The 18,390-nt window shown below is 44.2% G+C and overlaps 1 protein-coding gene across 2 annotated transcripts in view; it reads right to left on the bottom strand.

The window, feature by feature from the left end:
* Window positions 1-2,824: 2,824 nt before the first annotated feature.
* The window catches only part of LOC119390436 (probable acyl-CoA dehydrogenase 6), a 53,275-nt gene continuing 37,709 nt past the window's right edge, over window positions 2,825-18,390 (bottom strand). For both annotated transcript variants that reach the window (XM_049414839.1, XM_037658058.1), the window contains exons 3-8: window positions 17,467-17,596; window positions 10,839-10,945; window positions 10,106-10,276; window positions 9,231-9,404; window positions 6,971-7,132; window positions 2,825-3,971 (exon numbers count right to left, since the gene is read on the bottom strand). In XM_049414839.1, coding sequence (XP_049270796.1) covers window positions 3,733-3,971; window positions 6,971-7,132; window positions 9,231-9,404; window positions 10,106-10,276; window positions 10,839-10,945; window positions 17,467-17,596 — 983 coding nt within the window. In that variant the 3' untranslated portion in view covers window positions 2,825-3,732. The remainder of the gene's footprint in view (window positions 3,972-6,970; window positions 7,133-9,230; window positions 9,405-10,105; window positions 10,277-10,838; window positions 10,946-17,466; window positions 17,597-18,390) is intronic.

Genomic DNA, 18,390 nt, shown 5'->3' with positions numbered 1-18,390 from the left:
TGTGCCAGGGAATAGTCTTCTTTGTCTTTTTCATCACCTCATTTTTCCCCTTTTGCAAGACGAAGTGAGCACGCAGAGCGCTTTCTCAAAGACTACAGTTGAACCATTTTACAAGAGACATGTACCGAGGATCAGTTCCTGTCCCTTATATGAGGTGTCTCTTATAAGCAGGGTACCACGTTTGCATTTTCTTATTAACCTCTATTTCAAAGTAGGCACACTGTTATGTCAGTGTCTCTTATAAAGGGGTTCAACTGTATACGTATGCCGAGTGATGTGAACACCGCTTTTTAAATTTTAGCACGAAAGCTCTACTACGCCATGTCACATAGGGTCATTCATAGCGTCGCAATGACCTTGAGCTGCCGGAGAGCAAGTGACATCGCACCCCGTGATCCGCTACGGGGAGGCGTCGCAGCTGCGCTCACTCGGAGCCTCGCTATTTAGTGCCGTACCACGTGACTAGGCGAAGATTTAACGGCTGCTTCGCCGGCACTTGGTCGCTCAGTCTCGCCATGGATGGAGCGCCGGCTGGGCCATCTGTGCACGTGCTTCAGCGCGAGTGACAGGCTGAAGATAAGCATCCAGTAGAGATAGTTGCGAAATCTCAAGCAAAAGCAAAGTTGCCCGCTGAAACATCAAAGCAAAGGGAGGCCGGATCAGCACATTACAGAGAAGAAAAAGTTGCCAACATTGCTAACTACTTCACGCACCGTACGACCGTCTTTGTCAGCATTCAAGAAACACAATGAGACACACCATAAGATTTGCAATGAAGCCCAACTTTATAAGCATCTATGTATATTCAGTTATGCTTATCTTTCAATGCGTTAAAATGTCTATGTTACATTCACCCATCAACATCTTACTTACAAAAGTGCACGTCTCTGTTTGCCCTTTGTGCTGCATGCTAGTCCCACCACTCACAAGACAGTTTTTTTTCTCGTTACAGATCGTTAGTAATGTCAGTGTTCTTAACTGCAGAATCGAGTTCAACTATCACCATTTCAAATTAATGCACACTGTCATGGCATAACTAGTCTTAAACCAACGTGCATGCCATACTTTTCAATAAGTGTTAATGTGCTTGGCGTAGTTGCCCCCCCCCCCCCACACACACACACAGTCGCATCCATGCAGTAGTGGTTTGAGAAAAGGCGAGACCTTTACTTTTGGAACCCATTAGAAGGTACAGTGCAGAATTGTTGGGGGGAGGGGAAAAGGGAGTGAAAGAAAAGAGTGGAGAGGCTCTCGCGGAGGAGATAGCCATCTTTCTTTCCCTTTCACGGCCTCTGCCACCGGTGCCGCGAATGCACACAGGTCATTGCTATATGGTGGTGTTGCAAGAAGCTTTGTGGCTTGCGCAGCTAGACCACAGCAGCGACCAGAAAGTTGGAGGAAGAGGCAAAGAAACCTTCACTTCAAATAGTTAGAGCAGGGGGAGGCAAAAAAAGTTTATTCGCTGGAACAACGACACCAACAAGCACCGACATCAGCGCAAAGCAAGTGTCTGTGATGCTAGTGCAAAACCTGCCGTCCGTGTGGGTCCGCATGGCACCACTACTTAGTATGCATGTCACTGAAGGGGCTGCTTGATTGGCCTATTATGAAAGCGCCACGCGGCAAGCTGCAAAAAATCCTTCGTGGATCCATCGCTTTCATGTCATGAGAATGCGCCACGCGGCATCTTCCAGCACTCGTAGCATGTTGCCACCTGTGACACACCGTGCGCATTCTTCTGCTAGTGTGACCATAGCTTTAGAGTTATTTGAGTTTACATGCATTATGTTAGCTCTACACAGATCTCGTACAGCAACGGCACAGCCGTAATGCATACAACTATGGTAAAACCAACATGAACCTGGCTTGAAGGAAATGATATAAAGGAAAGAAAAACATCATTACAAGAATCAACAACTTGTAGCTTTGTAGATCAACATGGGTGCACCCACGTCACAGGCGGCCGTGGCATCCTAATAGCAATGCACACTGTGAAAACTTCTTGGCATCCAACAGGGCTGCAACTACTTTTATGGAGACATTTACCTTACTCGTTATGAGTGATTCCTGTGAAAGAGAGATCAACGACAATTTTTTTATGGGCCTGACGTACGCTATGTTGTGTTTTTCACAAGTTCTCACACACTAAAAGGGTTAAAATGAAGCTTTATGTACTTTTCTTAGCTTTCTCTAATTGACATGAAGTGGCATCCAGTTGCAAAGATGTCTCCCAAATGCATTCCAAATACTTGGGCTTGAAGTTACCCTCCTATGAGTCAAAGTATCCGTTTCCAATCTTAACCAAAACTGGAACACTCTTAGTCGGTGCCTTCCTTGGCTTGCAGAAACCATAGTGACCTCTATAGTCGATATGTTTGGGTAAGGATTTCCTCAAGGAATAATCCATGGGCCAAGTGATTTGTATGCAAGTGTCGACTGGAGACACTGTCTGAAGGGTATGAAACTGAAGAGGGCGAGAAAAATGGAACTCTATGCTTAACAACAAAAGCCCTATCACAGCACCTGCAGCAACTGGAAGAAAAAGGTTGTTTATTTGTCAAGTGCAAACAACAGATACAAGTAAAGTTTGCAAAATGTATAAGAAAACATGCTGTGTGACCTTCAACAAGATGAAGGAAAGAAGTGTTAATTTCAAGGGCTCGTTTTCTTTGTTATCTTTGTTTTCTTTGTTCTTTGTTATCTTTGTTTTCTTCAACAAGATGAGTTACATATGACAACGAATGTGGCACAATGACATCAGTGGTGTTGTACGTGCTTTTGCAACTTTCACTACGCAACTATGCAACTTTCTTCTCTCTCCAACACGAATATCCTACCAAGTACTGATTTCTGATGTTTTATGCGCCAAAACCACAACATGATTATGAGGCCTGCCATTGTGGACGGCTCTAGATGATTTCTACCACCTGGGGTTCTTTAATGTGCACTGACAACCTGCACCCTTTGGGTCACAAGCTGAGCACCGTAACCACTGGGCCCCTGCGGTGGCACCGAGTCTAATACTGCTAACATTCATCTTCATACAGGTTTCTAAACTGCAGTAAAAGGGATAGCAAACCAAATACTAAAGAAGCATACCAACTTGCCTGCATCGATGAATTTTGCACAAGTGTGGCTCTAGCACATGGTAAGGGTGAACTTAGGTTGACATTAAACACTCTGCCACGTCACTGTTGCAGCATCTGAGCCCACCATCATACAGCATTTTATCGCCGCTCTTTCTTCAGACTGGGACGCCCGTGGCATTAAGATCATTTGCTAATGCCAACGTTGTACCATCATTTATAAGAAAGTAGCGAGCGAACGTTCGTCTCATGGGATGCCAGTGCCACGATGGTTACATGACAGAGTGTTTTACAGCTGCATGATTGAGGCCTAACAATGCTTAATGGTCATTACCATCACTGTCATCAAAACTACTACCGTTACCACATTGCTGATCTCAGGTGGCTGGGAAGAAATACCATAACTGTACAGTGAATCATCATAAACTTCAGACACTACAGTAATCTGTACAAACCAAGCACTTAGTGTACGTTAAAGGCAACTTATATACATGGCCAAGCAACGAAACATGCCAGTTTCCCCCTCCGCTTCATATTTGATGCACACACTGCCAGCTGGAAGACGGCAAGAGTGGACCCCGGCAGCACCATATCACATGGAGATCGAAACTAACCGGTGTAGACAACCACCTGCTTTGAGAGGCCACTACCGTGCTAATCCCCATCGTAGCTTAGCGATGATGGACAGCATGACTTCATCGGCACCGCCACCGATGGAGAGAAGTCTGGAGTCGCGAAATGCTCTGGCCATCGGCATCTCCTCGGTGTAGCCCATGCCACCCCAGTACTGCAGGCAGGTGTCGGCCACCTCACGCAACAGCCGGCCTGCCTTTAACTTTGCCATGGATGCCAGTTCGGTCACGTTTTCACCGGACATCAGCTTGGCTGCACAAACATTGCGCAAGGAAGAGGACTTAGCGAAGGCGCAGGGAAATGTCATTGGAACAAACAGCCATGTGTCAGAAGTCAGGCTCCTAGGGAGTCCTGTTACAGCAACAAGGTCAACGACTGGGCTAGTTGGGATGGTTCTATTATGATTAAAGCAGCGCAAACAATGCAAACAAGCAGCTGTAAGTGCTCGACGCATCTCTTTCTTCGTCTGTATTGTTTCTGCTGCTTTAACCATACTGTTACAGAAAGGTTGTGCAGCTGATTATATTACAAAATAGTACTGGACAAAAGTTCAGATCAAATGTTTGATGACTACCCAACATTTTGCATCTGCTACAGCTCATTCTTCAGACGTGAGACAGCATAAGAAGCAGCACTGCTTGCAAGCATTTCACAGTCACTCGCATGCGAGCGCAGCTCGCGACCGTGCAAACAACCCTTTAAATCTCACTCGAACATGCATGCTGTGCCGCTCTCAATACAAAAGCTATTCGCTGATTGCGACAAATGATAACTTCCTCAGACACTGGCAAACAAGGAAATCTCGCTGATGCACCACACACAGTCAGCCACAGTAGTTAATTTGCCTCCTGTGTCCGTACTCTGAACACCTGATCGTTATGTGCATGTTCATAAACTGCGCTTATGCAAGAACATTCACCTATTTTGGCCCTCAGCCATCACGTGAGTAACTACCATGTTTTGGTAACACTGCCCAATTCATCAAAACACAGTTGTGAACATAGTAATACTATTAACCAAGCGCTGATATCAGAGAGAGTAAATGTTGCACATTTACTTTGTTATGCCTAATATTTAATTATATTCATGTTTAATATCTCAAGATTCGACTAAGTGATGCTTAAAACAGTACTTTATGCTCTGAGAAATCACAGTACACTTTGCACACTACTGGCAGTACACTCAAACCTCGATATGACGAATTATCGGTTATAACGAAGTAAACGAAGAATAGTCTTTTCAGATACACTGTTACAAAGAGACGTTTATAACGAATTTTCGGATATAACGAAGTTACTTTCGTGGCAGATGTGACTTTGTTATAATGAAGTTTAAGTGTAACTGTATTATACTAAGAATGTTTGTTCTGACGATCTGCACAGATTTTAATGTGGACAACAGTGGGCATGATGCACTTGAAACTCAGTTGCTGATATGTGCTTGAAGTGACAAAGTAACAATATCTGAGGTTTTAAGTGCCAAAACCACGATATGATTATGAGGCACGCCGTAGTGGAGGGCGCTGGAAATTTCGACCATCTGGTATTCTTTAAAGGGACACTAAAGGCAAATATTAGGTCGACGTTGATTGTTGAAATAGCGGTCCAGAAACCTCTTAGTGCTACTTTTGTGCCAAGGAAGTGCTTATTTCGAAATAAAATCACGTTTTAGTGGTCCGCATCGTGTTAGCGCAGTTCAAATCACCCGCCTGAAAGCGGTCTTTCTGACATCACTGTTGCTGTGCCCAACGTTGCCCGCCTTTACTGCGCGACGGCGTGCACTGGCAGCATGCACCCCTCGGCCATCTGGCCATGCATGCGGCATTTTGTCGAACTTTCTGTCAGAGCGACTTTTACGAGCGTGCAAAACACACGCAGCAGTACGCATTACCGAAACTACTACCGTGACGTGACCGCATGGGCGAAGCGCAGTTCGGTGAAAACAGAACCTTTGAACCATGCGCGCTGTTCCCAATGGCAACGTCAAAGAGGTTATTTTTTCCATTAATCAAACAGAAACGAACAAGCAGCATTTTATTACATCTCTTGATGCACGGAAGGTTCTTTTTTTATTGCAGCTAGTTTGATTACTAGTGATTAATTGTAGTCGGACACTCACACGTTATTGGGATCATTTCCCAATGACGTGAAAGTCCCACTCGTGGCGCACGTCGTGTGATACATTTACCTTAATTTCTCGGTAAGTAGGGCACTGCTGTTGATAATACTGCCGTTTTAGACGTCATACATTGAGCTTTCACTCTGAAATAAATTGTTATTTGCCTTTAGTGTCCCTTTAACGCACATTGACATCGCACAGTACACGGGCCTCTAGCATTTCGCTTCCATCGAAATGCGACCACCGTGGCCGTGATCAAACCCGGGATCTTCGGGTCAGCAGCCAAAACTGTAACCGCTATACCACCATGGCAGATTGACGTGACAAAGCTGAGGCCAAAGTAGCATAAGGTCACTTTTCTAAAACTAATATATCGTTATCTGTGCACCATTTTCCTAAAGCCTAGACAACCACTGTAAAGAAATACCAATTACCAGATATTTAAACGAAAATGAAATGGCAGCTTGGCCCTAAGCTTGGAATTTTCTGATAGAGTAACTCCTTGAAAACTCATCGCAACATCACTTGCGTAAATTGCTCCCTCTGCCTAACCGCTTGCATGGTATGCAGATGGCTTGGTTTCTGGGGGTGCTAGCATCACAACATGCTTTCGATAGCAGACAACACGAAGTAATGAATGACACTGGCAGTGCCACCTTTGTTGGAAGCAACTGTTCAGAAAATGTAGGACTGCCACACTTGTGCAATAATTATAGAACTACTGCTCCAATGTAAGCTTGAGTAATGGTATTTAGGTGCTGGTTCTGGCAAGGCCATGTCAAAAAGTCATGCGTATTTAAAGCGCATGTGAAGAATTGCAATGATCAGTGGCAAAAGCGTAGCACTTTTACCAAAATTTCTCCACATAGAACAACTACGTGTCTAACTGCACAGATTTTTCCCATAAAATCATGCACCATCTACAACTTATAAACATACAAGTTGAAGTTCCGTGATCTCATTGGCACAAATCTTCATTGCTACAGATTCTGTATGCTTTGCTGCTCTCATTACTTGTTTAGGGCCTGCGTGTTAATTTTTTGGTCTTCCAATACAGAAAAAGAGCGACTGCCTATTTACACATACGTAAATCTAGATAAGACATACATGCAATATGTGTAAATTGTACACACCTGCCGCTCTGTATCCAAGCGATCGCAGTGCCTCGACCTCAGTCTGGAGTTCGGCCAGTCGATACTGGATCACCTGGTTCTTGATCAGGGGCTGGCCATACACCTTGCGCTGCCGACAGTACTCCAAGGTGTCGTTTATCATGCGTTCCATGCTTGGCACACCTGTGCACGCCGCCAAGTGCACAGCTCGGTTACATCAACAAGGCGTGGAAGTGCACATAGTTAAGACGACTGACGTTAACAAACTGCCATTATGGGTGTGAAATGAATAAAGTCTGATATACCGCATATATATTTCTTTAAGTTTGCTCTGACAGCTGAAGTGAGATGAGGGGAGACCTCAGAAAAACAATCCCCGCTGAGCTGGTCTCGGGAATTCCCAAAACTCAGCACTAGAAAGGTTTGTAAATTTATTACATTCATTGAATACCGATGAACTTTGTCCAGTCTCTAAGGCTGTCCTGTTCTTGAAATAAGACGATCACTCTCTTGTACGTACTACCTTTAATCTGTGTTGACCATTTGGCAAAAGACACCCAAAAGGATTGTGAAATCCCAGAGTTAGGTTTGGGCAATGGTAAGAGGAAAAAAAGACGAAGATGGGCTGGTCAGATAATGCGTAAGACAGATCCATAGTCCACAGGCAGTCAGTCAGAGTAATGTACCGAGTACCAAGGAACGGGAAGAACAGGTGAGGTCCACAGATATTCAGGTAGGCTGACAACGCGAATGGAATCAGTTAGTGCAAGACGGGATAAATTAGAAAAATTTATCCCAGAGAGGCCGTCGTCCTGCAACGGACATATAAAAAAGGCTGACTATGAAATTTCTACTTCCTCATTCATAAAAAAAGAGGGATAAGCAACGGATGCAACTATGCAAATCGTAGGTTCAGTGACACTGTGTATGAGCAGAATATGAAATCTCTGCAGATGATTTTTTAAAAATTATTTATTAATATGAAGCCATTAGCCACACTACTTTTAAAGGCTCCCTCCAGTGAAATTGACATAAGAAATATGTAGTAATGCTACAAGCTAGATTCTTTCCATAAAGCACTGCCCGAGTGAAATCGCAACTTTCGCTGATACGTGTGATAGCCCATTGGCCAGAGCTTGTGGACGTGCATGAAAGAAAGAAGTTACAGACGAGCGGTGCATCCAGGTGACATTTTTTGGCAGGTCAAACTGGTATTCCAGTGGCTTCACCAGGATATAGTCCATGGTTTGGTGTGCAATCCACATTTCAATGAAATTCTTTGATCTTACTGTCACCTAGAAACCGACTTGAACCGAATGATATATTTGTGCGTACATTCTCAAGGACACTGCAGTCGCAACATGCATATCTGTGCCATAGAAAGCGAGGCAAAGCATTTCCACAGGAAGCATTGAATCTATGGCACACATGCATGCCCCACAAGAATGCAGCTGTGATGGCCGAGTGCCCTGACTTCATGCTGAACAGCACAAAAACCACTGCTGCTCAGCCGCCATGATGCGTGCTTTGCCCTGTTTGCATTAAAGGCATGTGTTAAATACCACGCTCCTTGGAGGCATCCCGCAGACATTGCCCAGTTCCACTGAATGCACTTCCAGTGACAAGACTTCATCTGTGAATATAGGCAGTTGTTCCTGGGAGGCACGGACGTTACTAGCTTCATACCCTGGCATGGCGAGTCATAACTGCTCAAATATATACTACGAATGAAGGAAAGAAGATGACTTTTAAGGGCTCGTTTTTTTTTTGTTAGACACAATATTAATGAGAAGTAACAGACAATAATGCCAAGGAATGTACAGGGGATGTTATTTGCAGTAAATATGATGTAAATATGAAGAAAGTAAAGTGGATGAAAAGATAACCTGCCGCCGGCAGGGACCGGACCTGCGACCTTCGAATATTTGGCTTTATTGTCTGTTACTTCTCCTTAATATTCAGTTATACTACATGTTTCATCAGAATGCTACGTTCAACTTATAATTTAGATAGCTGGCTTGCTCAACAGAACTTGCAATAAAACGCACTTGTGCTTGTTTGTTTGCATGACTCTGTGTAGTGTTCTTTGTCCTTAGAGCGTAGAGATCCCAAATGATTCGTAATGGAAATGAGAAATTTGTGCTATTTACACTCCTGGTTTTGTGCCACAGCCACTGTCAGAGAGTAAGAGGTTGCTACTGAATTCAACTGAGCGTATCCAGAGCTAGTGCATCCAGTAAGACTGCGAGCAGTGACAAGCGTGGAAAGCACCTGTGCTCACTTTTGATAGCCACCACCAGGCGTTCTTCTTGGAACTGGAGCATCTGGTAGATGAAGCCCTTGCCTTCTTCGCCAACAATGTTCTTGGCCGGCACACGGACATCCTCGAAGAAGATCTGCGCTGTGTCCGAGCAACGTTGGCCAAGCTTCTTGATCTTCCGTGCCACTGTCACGCCTGTGACAAGGTTAAACTTTTAACCTTTCGGTTATGGGGAGTTTCCGTCCAATGCATGCTTGAGGTTTTGACCGTCATGCGCAACAAACTTAATTTCCCTGTAAGTAACACACTCGCAGGGTTTAAAGAGGAACACCTTTTTGTTGATGCTGCATTACTGAATGTTTTGCGAAATTGCTTTAACCTGTACATTCAAGCAAACATTATGACACGCTAATTATTCGAATTAGCATTACTTGTGTTTCATGGAAAACGCTGGTAATGCTAACACTAGAAACATTCCTGTAGGAAAACACATGAAAACACTCCCCAGTTACCGTCGTTTTCTCTCCCTCTTATTCGGCAAGAATGTTCTCAGAACCAAAGTTAACGAACAATTCTTGAAATTCAGCTTTGATCACAGCAAATGTGGGCTTTCTGTGCCAGTTTTCCATGACAGGAAACAAGAGAAACAAGCAACAGATCACCAACAAATGATTTTTATTGCATCATCCGCAGCATCATAAACAAAACCTGCCCTAGGATGTTCAACCTACTGGTGTTCTCACTCTACAACTTAGGAATCATTCTACCAGTGCATGCAGTGATCACTGCTGATTGAAGAGTACCTACAGCAGCTACTCACTTGCCAGTGAGGCAGTATTCAAAAGAAATGGAACCTTCCATGTGCAGTTGAGTAACAGGACTCTTCAGCAGCTCACCGGGTGTTTTGAGGGGCAGGCAGATGAGTGACTTGGTCTTGTGCGAAGGTCCCTCGGTGCGTGTGTTGGCCAGCAGGGCCATCCAGTCTGCCTGGCAGCCGTTGGTGATCCACATCTTGCCCCCATTGATCACCAGGTCATCTCCTTTCCGGACAGCAGTCGTCTTGATACCTGTGAAATACCGGGCAAGGAACAGCAAGAATCAGACGGCAATTTCTGTTGCAAGTGCTTTACCCACTGCCATGCAGTACACCCTAGCAGGCATTCTCTATTCAGTCACGCTTCTCCTTGATTAGGTGGTAGAGTCGACACGACAAAGAGCTCTGATCTGAGAGCTGCAAAAAGCTGCCGCTGTACGCTTCATCGACTGCCTCAACCTTATCTTGTGTACAAATTTTTGGCACTATAATGCAGAATAAAAAAAAAGCTTGAGAGAAAACAACTAGTACTTAGACATTTTGTGGACAGGCTGCCAAAAAGCCAGAAGTTTGAAACTCAGTCTAAAGCGATGGAAAAAGCTTGCACTGGCAGTTGGACCTTCGAATGAGTAGCTAAAGACGCCAGTACAAAGAAAATGGATTCTGATGCCACATGGACTTCCTTCCATCAAAGTGCTGTTTGCAAGAGAAGCACTTAAAAAATGCAACGGAAGTGCTCCTTCCTCCTCTTTTGACACCACACGAAAGGCATCCGAAACAAGTAGCTGAATCCAGACAAATTCAGACAGACTCACTGGCAACATCTGAGCCACTGTCTGGTTCGCTGACACCGATGCATCCAACAACGTCGCCAGAAATTGAAGGCGCCAGGAACTGGGCCTTCAGCTCGTCACTGCCAAAACTAACACACCACAAAAGCATGCAACGATTATTTTTCACGTTCGCAAAGAAAGAAGGAAGGTGGCACTACATTAGGCCCAGCACATAATGCAATTTCATTTTTTTTTTTCCTACGTAATTTGCTTGAGGCCAAATGCTTCGCGCAATGCTCTGTAAACGCGTCATTAACTTGGCTGAAGTAGAATGGTGCATTTAAATACTTTGAAAAAGTTAAGTTTACGAGACTGGAACACCCTACCACAGGGTGTACTAAGCTCAACCACTCCATGTTCCTTCTTGTCTGCACTGCAGGCATGCTTGAAATGTCACATGTTTCCTGTTTCACTCTCTTTTCTTTTTATTCTTTTCTTATTGCCATAACACGTGATAGCGTAAGCGTATCTCTTCATTATGCCTTGTGTATTAGAAATGTTTGCCTTGTTTACTGTGCTTTCACTTATTATCCCGTTTAAAGAAAGAGCATGCAATCATAAAATGTTATACAGTAAAAGCTCGTTAATTCAAACTCGAAGGGGACTATAAAATTGTTCGACGTAAGCGGAGTTTGAATTAGCGGGCGGGCGCTAGAACGAAAAGACATTGCGCCACACCGTGCGGAGAGAACCCAGAGAAGCCACCCCTGGACTCGTTCCCGCAAATTAGGCGATACTACACATTTGTGGCAGGTAATTACGTAAATTAAGTTCATGCTCAAACAGCGAACAGAATTTATTGATCAGTCAGCGATACACCAAAAACAAGCAGAGACTTGCATTCACGTGAGCAGTGAGCCTTAATGCCAAAATATACGAAGCTATTTGTGCTCCAAAACACGTTCATTTACATGGCACAGTTAATGCAATCAAAATTTAAGGTCTTTCTTTCCTAGTTTATTTATAGAACAATATTGAAATTGCCCAAGGGGACACGGCTAAAGGCAAACATTGCCGGACTGGGCCGTGCCACCCATACAGCAGTAGCAGCAGACAGACAACATTAACAACCACAAAATCATACATGGAAATCAAACACTACGCATGTTTTACAGAGACGAAAGTAATGAGTAATTTGGGTGATCATTCTGGGCGGATTTCTGCGAGGAGGGACGAAAGTCAGAGGGCTCCCAGTTCGAATTAACCATTATAGATACTGACGCGTTCGAATTATCGGGAGTTTTCCCCCACACATATACATAGGGCTGTGCCAGAACCAGGGCGTCAGTTCGAATGAGCAGTTAGTTCGAACAAACGAAGTTTGAATTAACGAGCTTTTACTGTATAGCACTGCTGCCCTCCAGACCCCCCCCCCCCTCTGGCTATGCCAGTGGAGGCACAATTATCTAGTCACTGAAAGAAAGAAAAGTTTAGTCGTGTGGAAGGCATGTGGAAATACTAGTCGATGTGTGTGGTGCACTCTGCGTGCTATTACATAGTCCACTTCATGTGCTAGCACTTCACAGCAATTTCAACCGCTTACGTTTAATTGAGCCTGTCATCGAGTGTCACAAAAGTCGCATATGATTAACATTGCCTGCGCATAATGTCCTAACGTACGCCATGAAAAGGGTTTTTTTTTTTGTCACTTACGCCCAAGGCGAAAGGGCTCTAATTCTTCGCTAAGAATGGTGTGCCGTAAGCGTACGCGCACCGCTTAGTGTGTGTTAGCGTGGGCCGTAAGACGAGCATCCGAGCTGCTCCTGATCATGTGTCTTTGTTTTGTCTATTTTTATTTTGTCTATTTTTGTTTTGACTGCTTGCCGTGAAGGCCACTGCCAGCAGAGCATGAGCCGTAAGGCGAACATCTGAGCTACGTGACGTGATTTTGTTTTGTCTAGTATGGAACTGGTTGCCGTGAAAGTCACCGCCAGCAGAGCCAGAGCCTTAAGACGTGCATCCGAATTATGTGTCAGATCATGTGCTTTTGTTTGTGTTGTGTCTGAACCACCGGACGTTGTGTCCGAGCCACGTTGCAGATCATGTGCTTTTGTTTTGTCTACTGTTAAACGGCTTGCCGTAACAGTCACCGACAGCGGAATCTGAATCACGGGACGTTGTATCCTAGCTACATCTTAGACCGTGTGCCTATGCGACCGCGTGACTGGTGTTTTGTCTGTGAGCTACTGGTTCGCCCGTGAAGGACACCGAAAGTGAAGTGTGAACCATGCCCGGTAGCAACCAGTGCCTACGTGACCGTTTCAAGGATGCATCGACACTACACTAGAAGCTGGGACCGGCGGCCGGAGAAACGTATAAAATACGGCCCCATCCTATGCTTCATCAGTCTGCTCTGCGCCAGAGAAGAGATCGACGCTGGGCAACTCCCGGGACACCACGCAGCCACCCAGCACCCCCAGTCCTCGTCGAGCCGCCGCTGACCCATCTCGCCAGCTTCGACGGTCGCTCATGAACGGCGCCGGTGTTGAAGGACTCTGCTGCGCCCGGTTACGTATGTCAATCGCTTGACTTAGTGGACTGTGAACTCTAATTGTTGGTTCAGCTCTTGCTGTTTGGTCTTCCATCCGATATTGCTCATTGTCGCTACAGATTTCAACTTTCATGCATGCTACACTTATTCGGAATAATTGTAGACTGTATAACTAATTCACCTTTGTTTTCAAGAGAAATGTTCGGTTATTGTGGAAGTATCTTTATCTTTGTTTAAACGCATTATTAAAGCTTGTTGTTCTTTGATTGGAAAAGGCACTTGACTCTTTCATACCGGCGATTGGCGCAAGCCATACACCAGAGGCCCAACCCCCATGCCACATCTTGGGAGAAGCTTGTGCTTTGGCCCCGAGTCGTGACATCGAGCCAGCCCATAAGCAAGCACCACTATTGAAATATTTGCCAGTAACAGCATGAAGTACCATTCCACGCCTATCTCTCTTCTTCATTTGTGGTGCTGAGCAGCTGATCTGGGCCGTTAATTCCGTACAACAATACATACGCACTAGTGATTAAACTTGTAGAAAATGGACCAGGAAAATAACCATTACATAATCTGGTCCGGGCTTCTCCAGCTAGCACATTTAAAAACGTGCACAGTAGCAAAACAATGTGAAGAAACGCTCCCTTACACTATTTGCTTTAGAACAATGGGGTATTCTTTTTTTTTCTTTTTCATAAGCACATATATTATGCACATATGTGAGATAGAAGTACATAAGCCGTACACAGTGCTGGGCAGTATCGAAGATACATGTATCTTAGATACTATCTTAGATACTCTATGGGTATCTTGTATCTGTATTGCGATACGTCTCGAAAGACGAGTATCTGTATCTGTATTTCCGATACATTCGATAATGTATCGTGTATCTTAAGATACAAGATACATCTATCGCAACACAACCGTGCGAAACAATAATCGCTGGCCAATCTCCGCTTCTCAAGGTGGTACTGGTGCCGCTAAGCGATCTCAATAAGTCTAAGGGCACTGACGTTATTTTATTTTTACGCCAGAGTCGTCCAGCGAGGGTAGAAGATCAGGAAGACAAGCGCGCGGACGTCTACGCCCAGCCCACGTACCTTTTGTTTTCTCGATCTCTTTGCTTTTTAGTTGCGCCACTGCCGCGACACTTGCTCTTAGCAACTGTCCTGCGCCGCGTACTCCACTGCGTGCGGCGTCTATCGTGCAAATTTGATTTTCTTGCGTCTTGTGTCTTGCTCCGTAACGAAATGTGATGCGTGCAAGAATGGGGTTGGTTTGCGTCGTGTAAATTTTACATATCAACGATTGGAAGGATCTCGTGGATGTAAGTTTGACTTGCATGCAATGAATTAACTTATATGCATATAAGCTTCTAACAACTTTAGCGCCACGGGTACTGAAGCTAGATCTAAAAGAGCAAGCATTTACCAAAGGGAAAATATCTTGGCGTACCGTATTTTTCACTTCCTGCTACATTTGTTCAAAGTACCAACTGCTACATTTGTTCAAAGAATTCATGAAATCATTATGTCATTATTTGCACAAGTGCTGTCTTAGCTGTCATTTTGCATCCCATACATTACCCAGGTCTCTGCACTGTTTGTTCGGTCTGGTCACTGCAGTAGGTCTTTTGTAACGCGCTCCCAAAATAAGATCTCTGCTTTATTCTTCTGTCTGCTTTATTTCTACTACTGTTAACACATTTACATGTTGCCAAGGTGATTTTGAAAACAAATATATAATTATGTGGGCGTGCTTGAGCATACAGTACAAAACGTTCTGCTTACCGCTTAGGAAAATAGCGAAATTGACTTTGCATTATAATAATGGAAATTATTAGAAGCCATCTTAAACATATTAGGAAGGATATCCGAGAAACGTTGTTTTACTGAATACTCCCGTTTACTCATGAGCGTCCCAACGAGCCGTTTCTGGCAATTTTCCATAGGCACTGAATTTTCTATTGTCTGAACAGGTAAGTTGACGATACTTCATGCTCATAGCTATTAAGGGCGCCCTCTGTAGTGTGTTTCTGTACTCATTCAATGGGAATGTTTGACACACAACCACCTCTCTATTTCGCTTATATTTCTTTTCCTCTTTTAGGCCTTCTTAAATATTTTTCGTATTACTAATCGCTACGTAATGTCAGCTAAAAGCGGCAATAGCGCCAATAGCGGCGGCGTCCTGCGACGTTTTATGCAACTGTACAATACGTCTGAGATGTTTCTGTGTTGCACATGTTCTCTCGTTGAAAAAAAACATGCTAAAAGATTACAAGAAAATTCGACGACGCAAACCACCGAGAAGAAAAGGCGAAAGGAAAGAGCGTCAACTCGCAACTGACTTTACTCTTGCAAATCCACCGCAATGTATATACCATGCCACACGTGCGTAATAACACACCGTGCGTCACATCCAACATTTGGCCAGTCTCAATGAACGAGCTAGTTCAGAAATCTGTCAAAAAATTAAATTCAGCTGAACGCAGTACCACCGACGTATCGCTAATACAGATATCTTTTTTTCTTTTGGATGAGGTATGCTTCTAGCATCTCTCGCTCAATCACCTCCTTGCTTATACCTAGAAGAGTGATATTGGCAAATCTTGCCTCACATCCACACGTGCTGCAGTGCATAGGCAAATGTGCCAAAAGGTTATTCTTTATCGGAAGAACATGCTCCCTCGCTCGATCGTTTATGCATCGGCCGGTATGGCCGATGTAAACCCTTCCACAGGAGAGCGGAATTTCGTAGACCACTCCCGTTGCACAGGTGACGTAGGGCCTCGCATACACGTTAGTGAGTCTATTAACAAAGAATTCTTTACGCCAGCAGATAAGTAGAATATGAAAATTCATTGCAGTTTTACGTCATCTGCGTATACACCAAGGGTCTCAAACTCAGCTTATAGCCAGCGGGCCGCCGTCGCGAAATTTAGTTCCAAGGGCCGGGGCGGTGAAGATGGTGGGAGAGAGTTTCAACAAAATTACGATGTAAAGGAAGCCTTTCCCATGTCTCATATATAGGTCATTTCTGAAAGGGATTTGGAGTAAGGATTCGAGAAACATCGATACCGATGTACACAACGAGTGAAATCTGGACGCATATTGTGAAATGTAGAGTTTTTGTTCCATGGTTATATTTCAGCACATGGTGACCACATGTTCCTTACGAAAGGAATGCTTGAGACCAGTCATGTCTGTGCAGTTCACGGACATACTCATTTCGAAAATAAAAACAAATGGGATGAAAACGGTCATGAGTGTGGGCCGGGCCGCTAGCGAAAGGTCTCAAACCCCTAGTACACACCATGCATTGCACCCCCCCCCAAGAAAAAAAGAAAAAGAAAAAAAGAAAAAGAAAAAAAGAAAATGCTACCAGCGCTGCTGCTGCTGTACACCTGTCCGGATATACGGTATTGTGCAAACTGTCTTTTACGGACAAGGTAAAATTCCACACCGGTATTTGCGCCGTCGTGGGAAGGCTTCTTATTGAAGTTATTGTGATTATACGGCTACCCGCTAGCTGGTCGGCAAGCTGAGCAGTGACTCCCATCAATTGCAAAAATAACAAGCAAGAACCGCTGTCAGCGAAGTGTATAAAGAACTGTCCTGTGAAGAAGCTAAAACAAACCCCAATAAGATATTTTGGAAGGAAACTAATGTACTTTGAGCAAGAAGGGCAGAACTCTTGAGATACTAACAGACATTTCATTCAAGTGAAACAAAATAGGTCACAGTTAAGAAATTTTCAAGCAGACATTTTCGCACATTGGCGTTTGCTGCTACATTATATGGATCTTTAATAACAAATTTGATAATGTATCGAAGTATCTTAAGATACAATTGCCAAGTATCGTATCGGATACAATTATTGCGGCAGTATCTTGTATCTGTATCTCCAATACTTCTTGCCTGAGTATCTTGTATCGTATCGCGATACAATTTCAAAGTATCTTTGCTCAGCCCTGGCCGTACATAATCAATATATGATGTAAAACGATGTAGCAAATCACTGAATTAGATGTCTCACATTCTAGGTGACATTCTTGAAAAACTACTGAAGATTAAACCGCAATGGCAGAAAAGGAAACTGATTTGGCTCACGTACTTGGCGAGGGCTGGGGTACACATGTCCGTTTGAACCAGAATTCCCGCCACGATGCCAACACAGTTGATGGCCGACAGCTCCTCCGCAAAGGCTACCGTGAAGCTGTAGTCCAGACCGAGACCCCCATACTCTGAAAAACAATTTGACCTATTTGCATAGTATTCGGGTGTTCGTGAACAAGTTCACTTACGGCCATGTTCACAAGTTCACCAGTTATTGCTTCAGAAGCCATTCTTTGATTGAAACGCTGCCAAATAATCTTGTCAAACACAACAAGAAAACGAGTTGTCTTTCCTGCAGCACTAGAAAACGAGGAAGTACTGAGTCTTAGTAAAAACTGCAACAGCCTTTGTCTCATCTTGTGTCGCACAGCAGGCTACACGTGTACACAAGGACCTGTTTCGATGCTGGGCGACACACGACCCTTTCATAAATGGCAGCACCTTTCGAAGATACCTCACAGTCCAAAGCAGACTTGTTGATGCATCTGTATGCACATATTATGCATAGCACAAATAAGCAGGTCGCTCATTGGGCAGCATAGCATTACATAAGCCAAACTGCCATGGCCAGCGCATACAGAACAGTTCACTCCTATTTTAACGAATAACGAAGACCAAATTTAATGTAAGAACTTATCATATTGGTTCACTATCGAATGGGAGAGCAGGGCAGACACTTTGTTCTGGCTAATGTCCTCAAGTGATGCACCTTCCCTTCGTTCTCACATATGTTGTGGTTCGTTACGTGCCCTGCCTTGTTTTTTTTTCCTTCTATTTTGCATTGTCCGGACCCTCCAATCATGGCACTGAGCGCTGTGCATTAGATTCAGCTTAGATTGGGTGAGCTTGTTCATTCTTGGTGTGATAGGTGCAGCGCAAGACTAATTAGAAAGAATGCAAGGCATAAAAGAAGGCTGCATTA

Source organism: Rhipicephalus sanguineus, chromosome 4 (assembly GCF_013339695.2).
Source record: "Rhipicephalus sanguineus isolate Rsan-2018 chromosome 4, BIME_Rsan_1.4, whole genome shotgun sequence".
In the NCBI taxonomy this organism is placed as follows: domain Eukaryota; kingdom Metazoa; phylum Arthropoda; class Arachnida; order Ixodida; family Ixodidae; genus Rhipicephalus; species Rhipicephalus sanguineus.
This window is presented reverse-complemented; position numbering and strand designations above follow the sequence as displayed.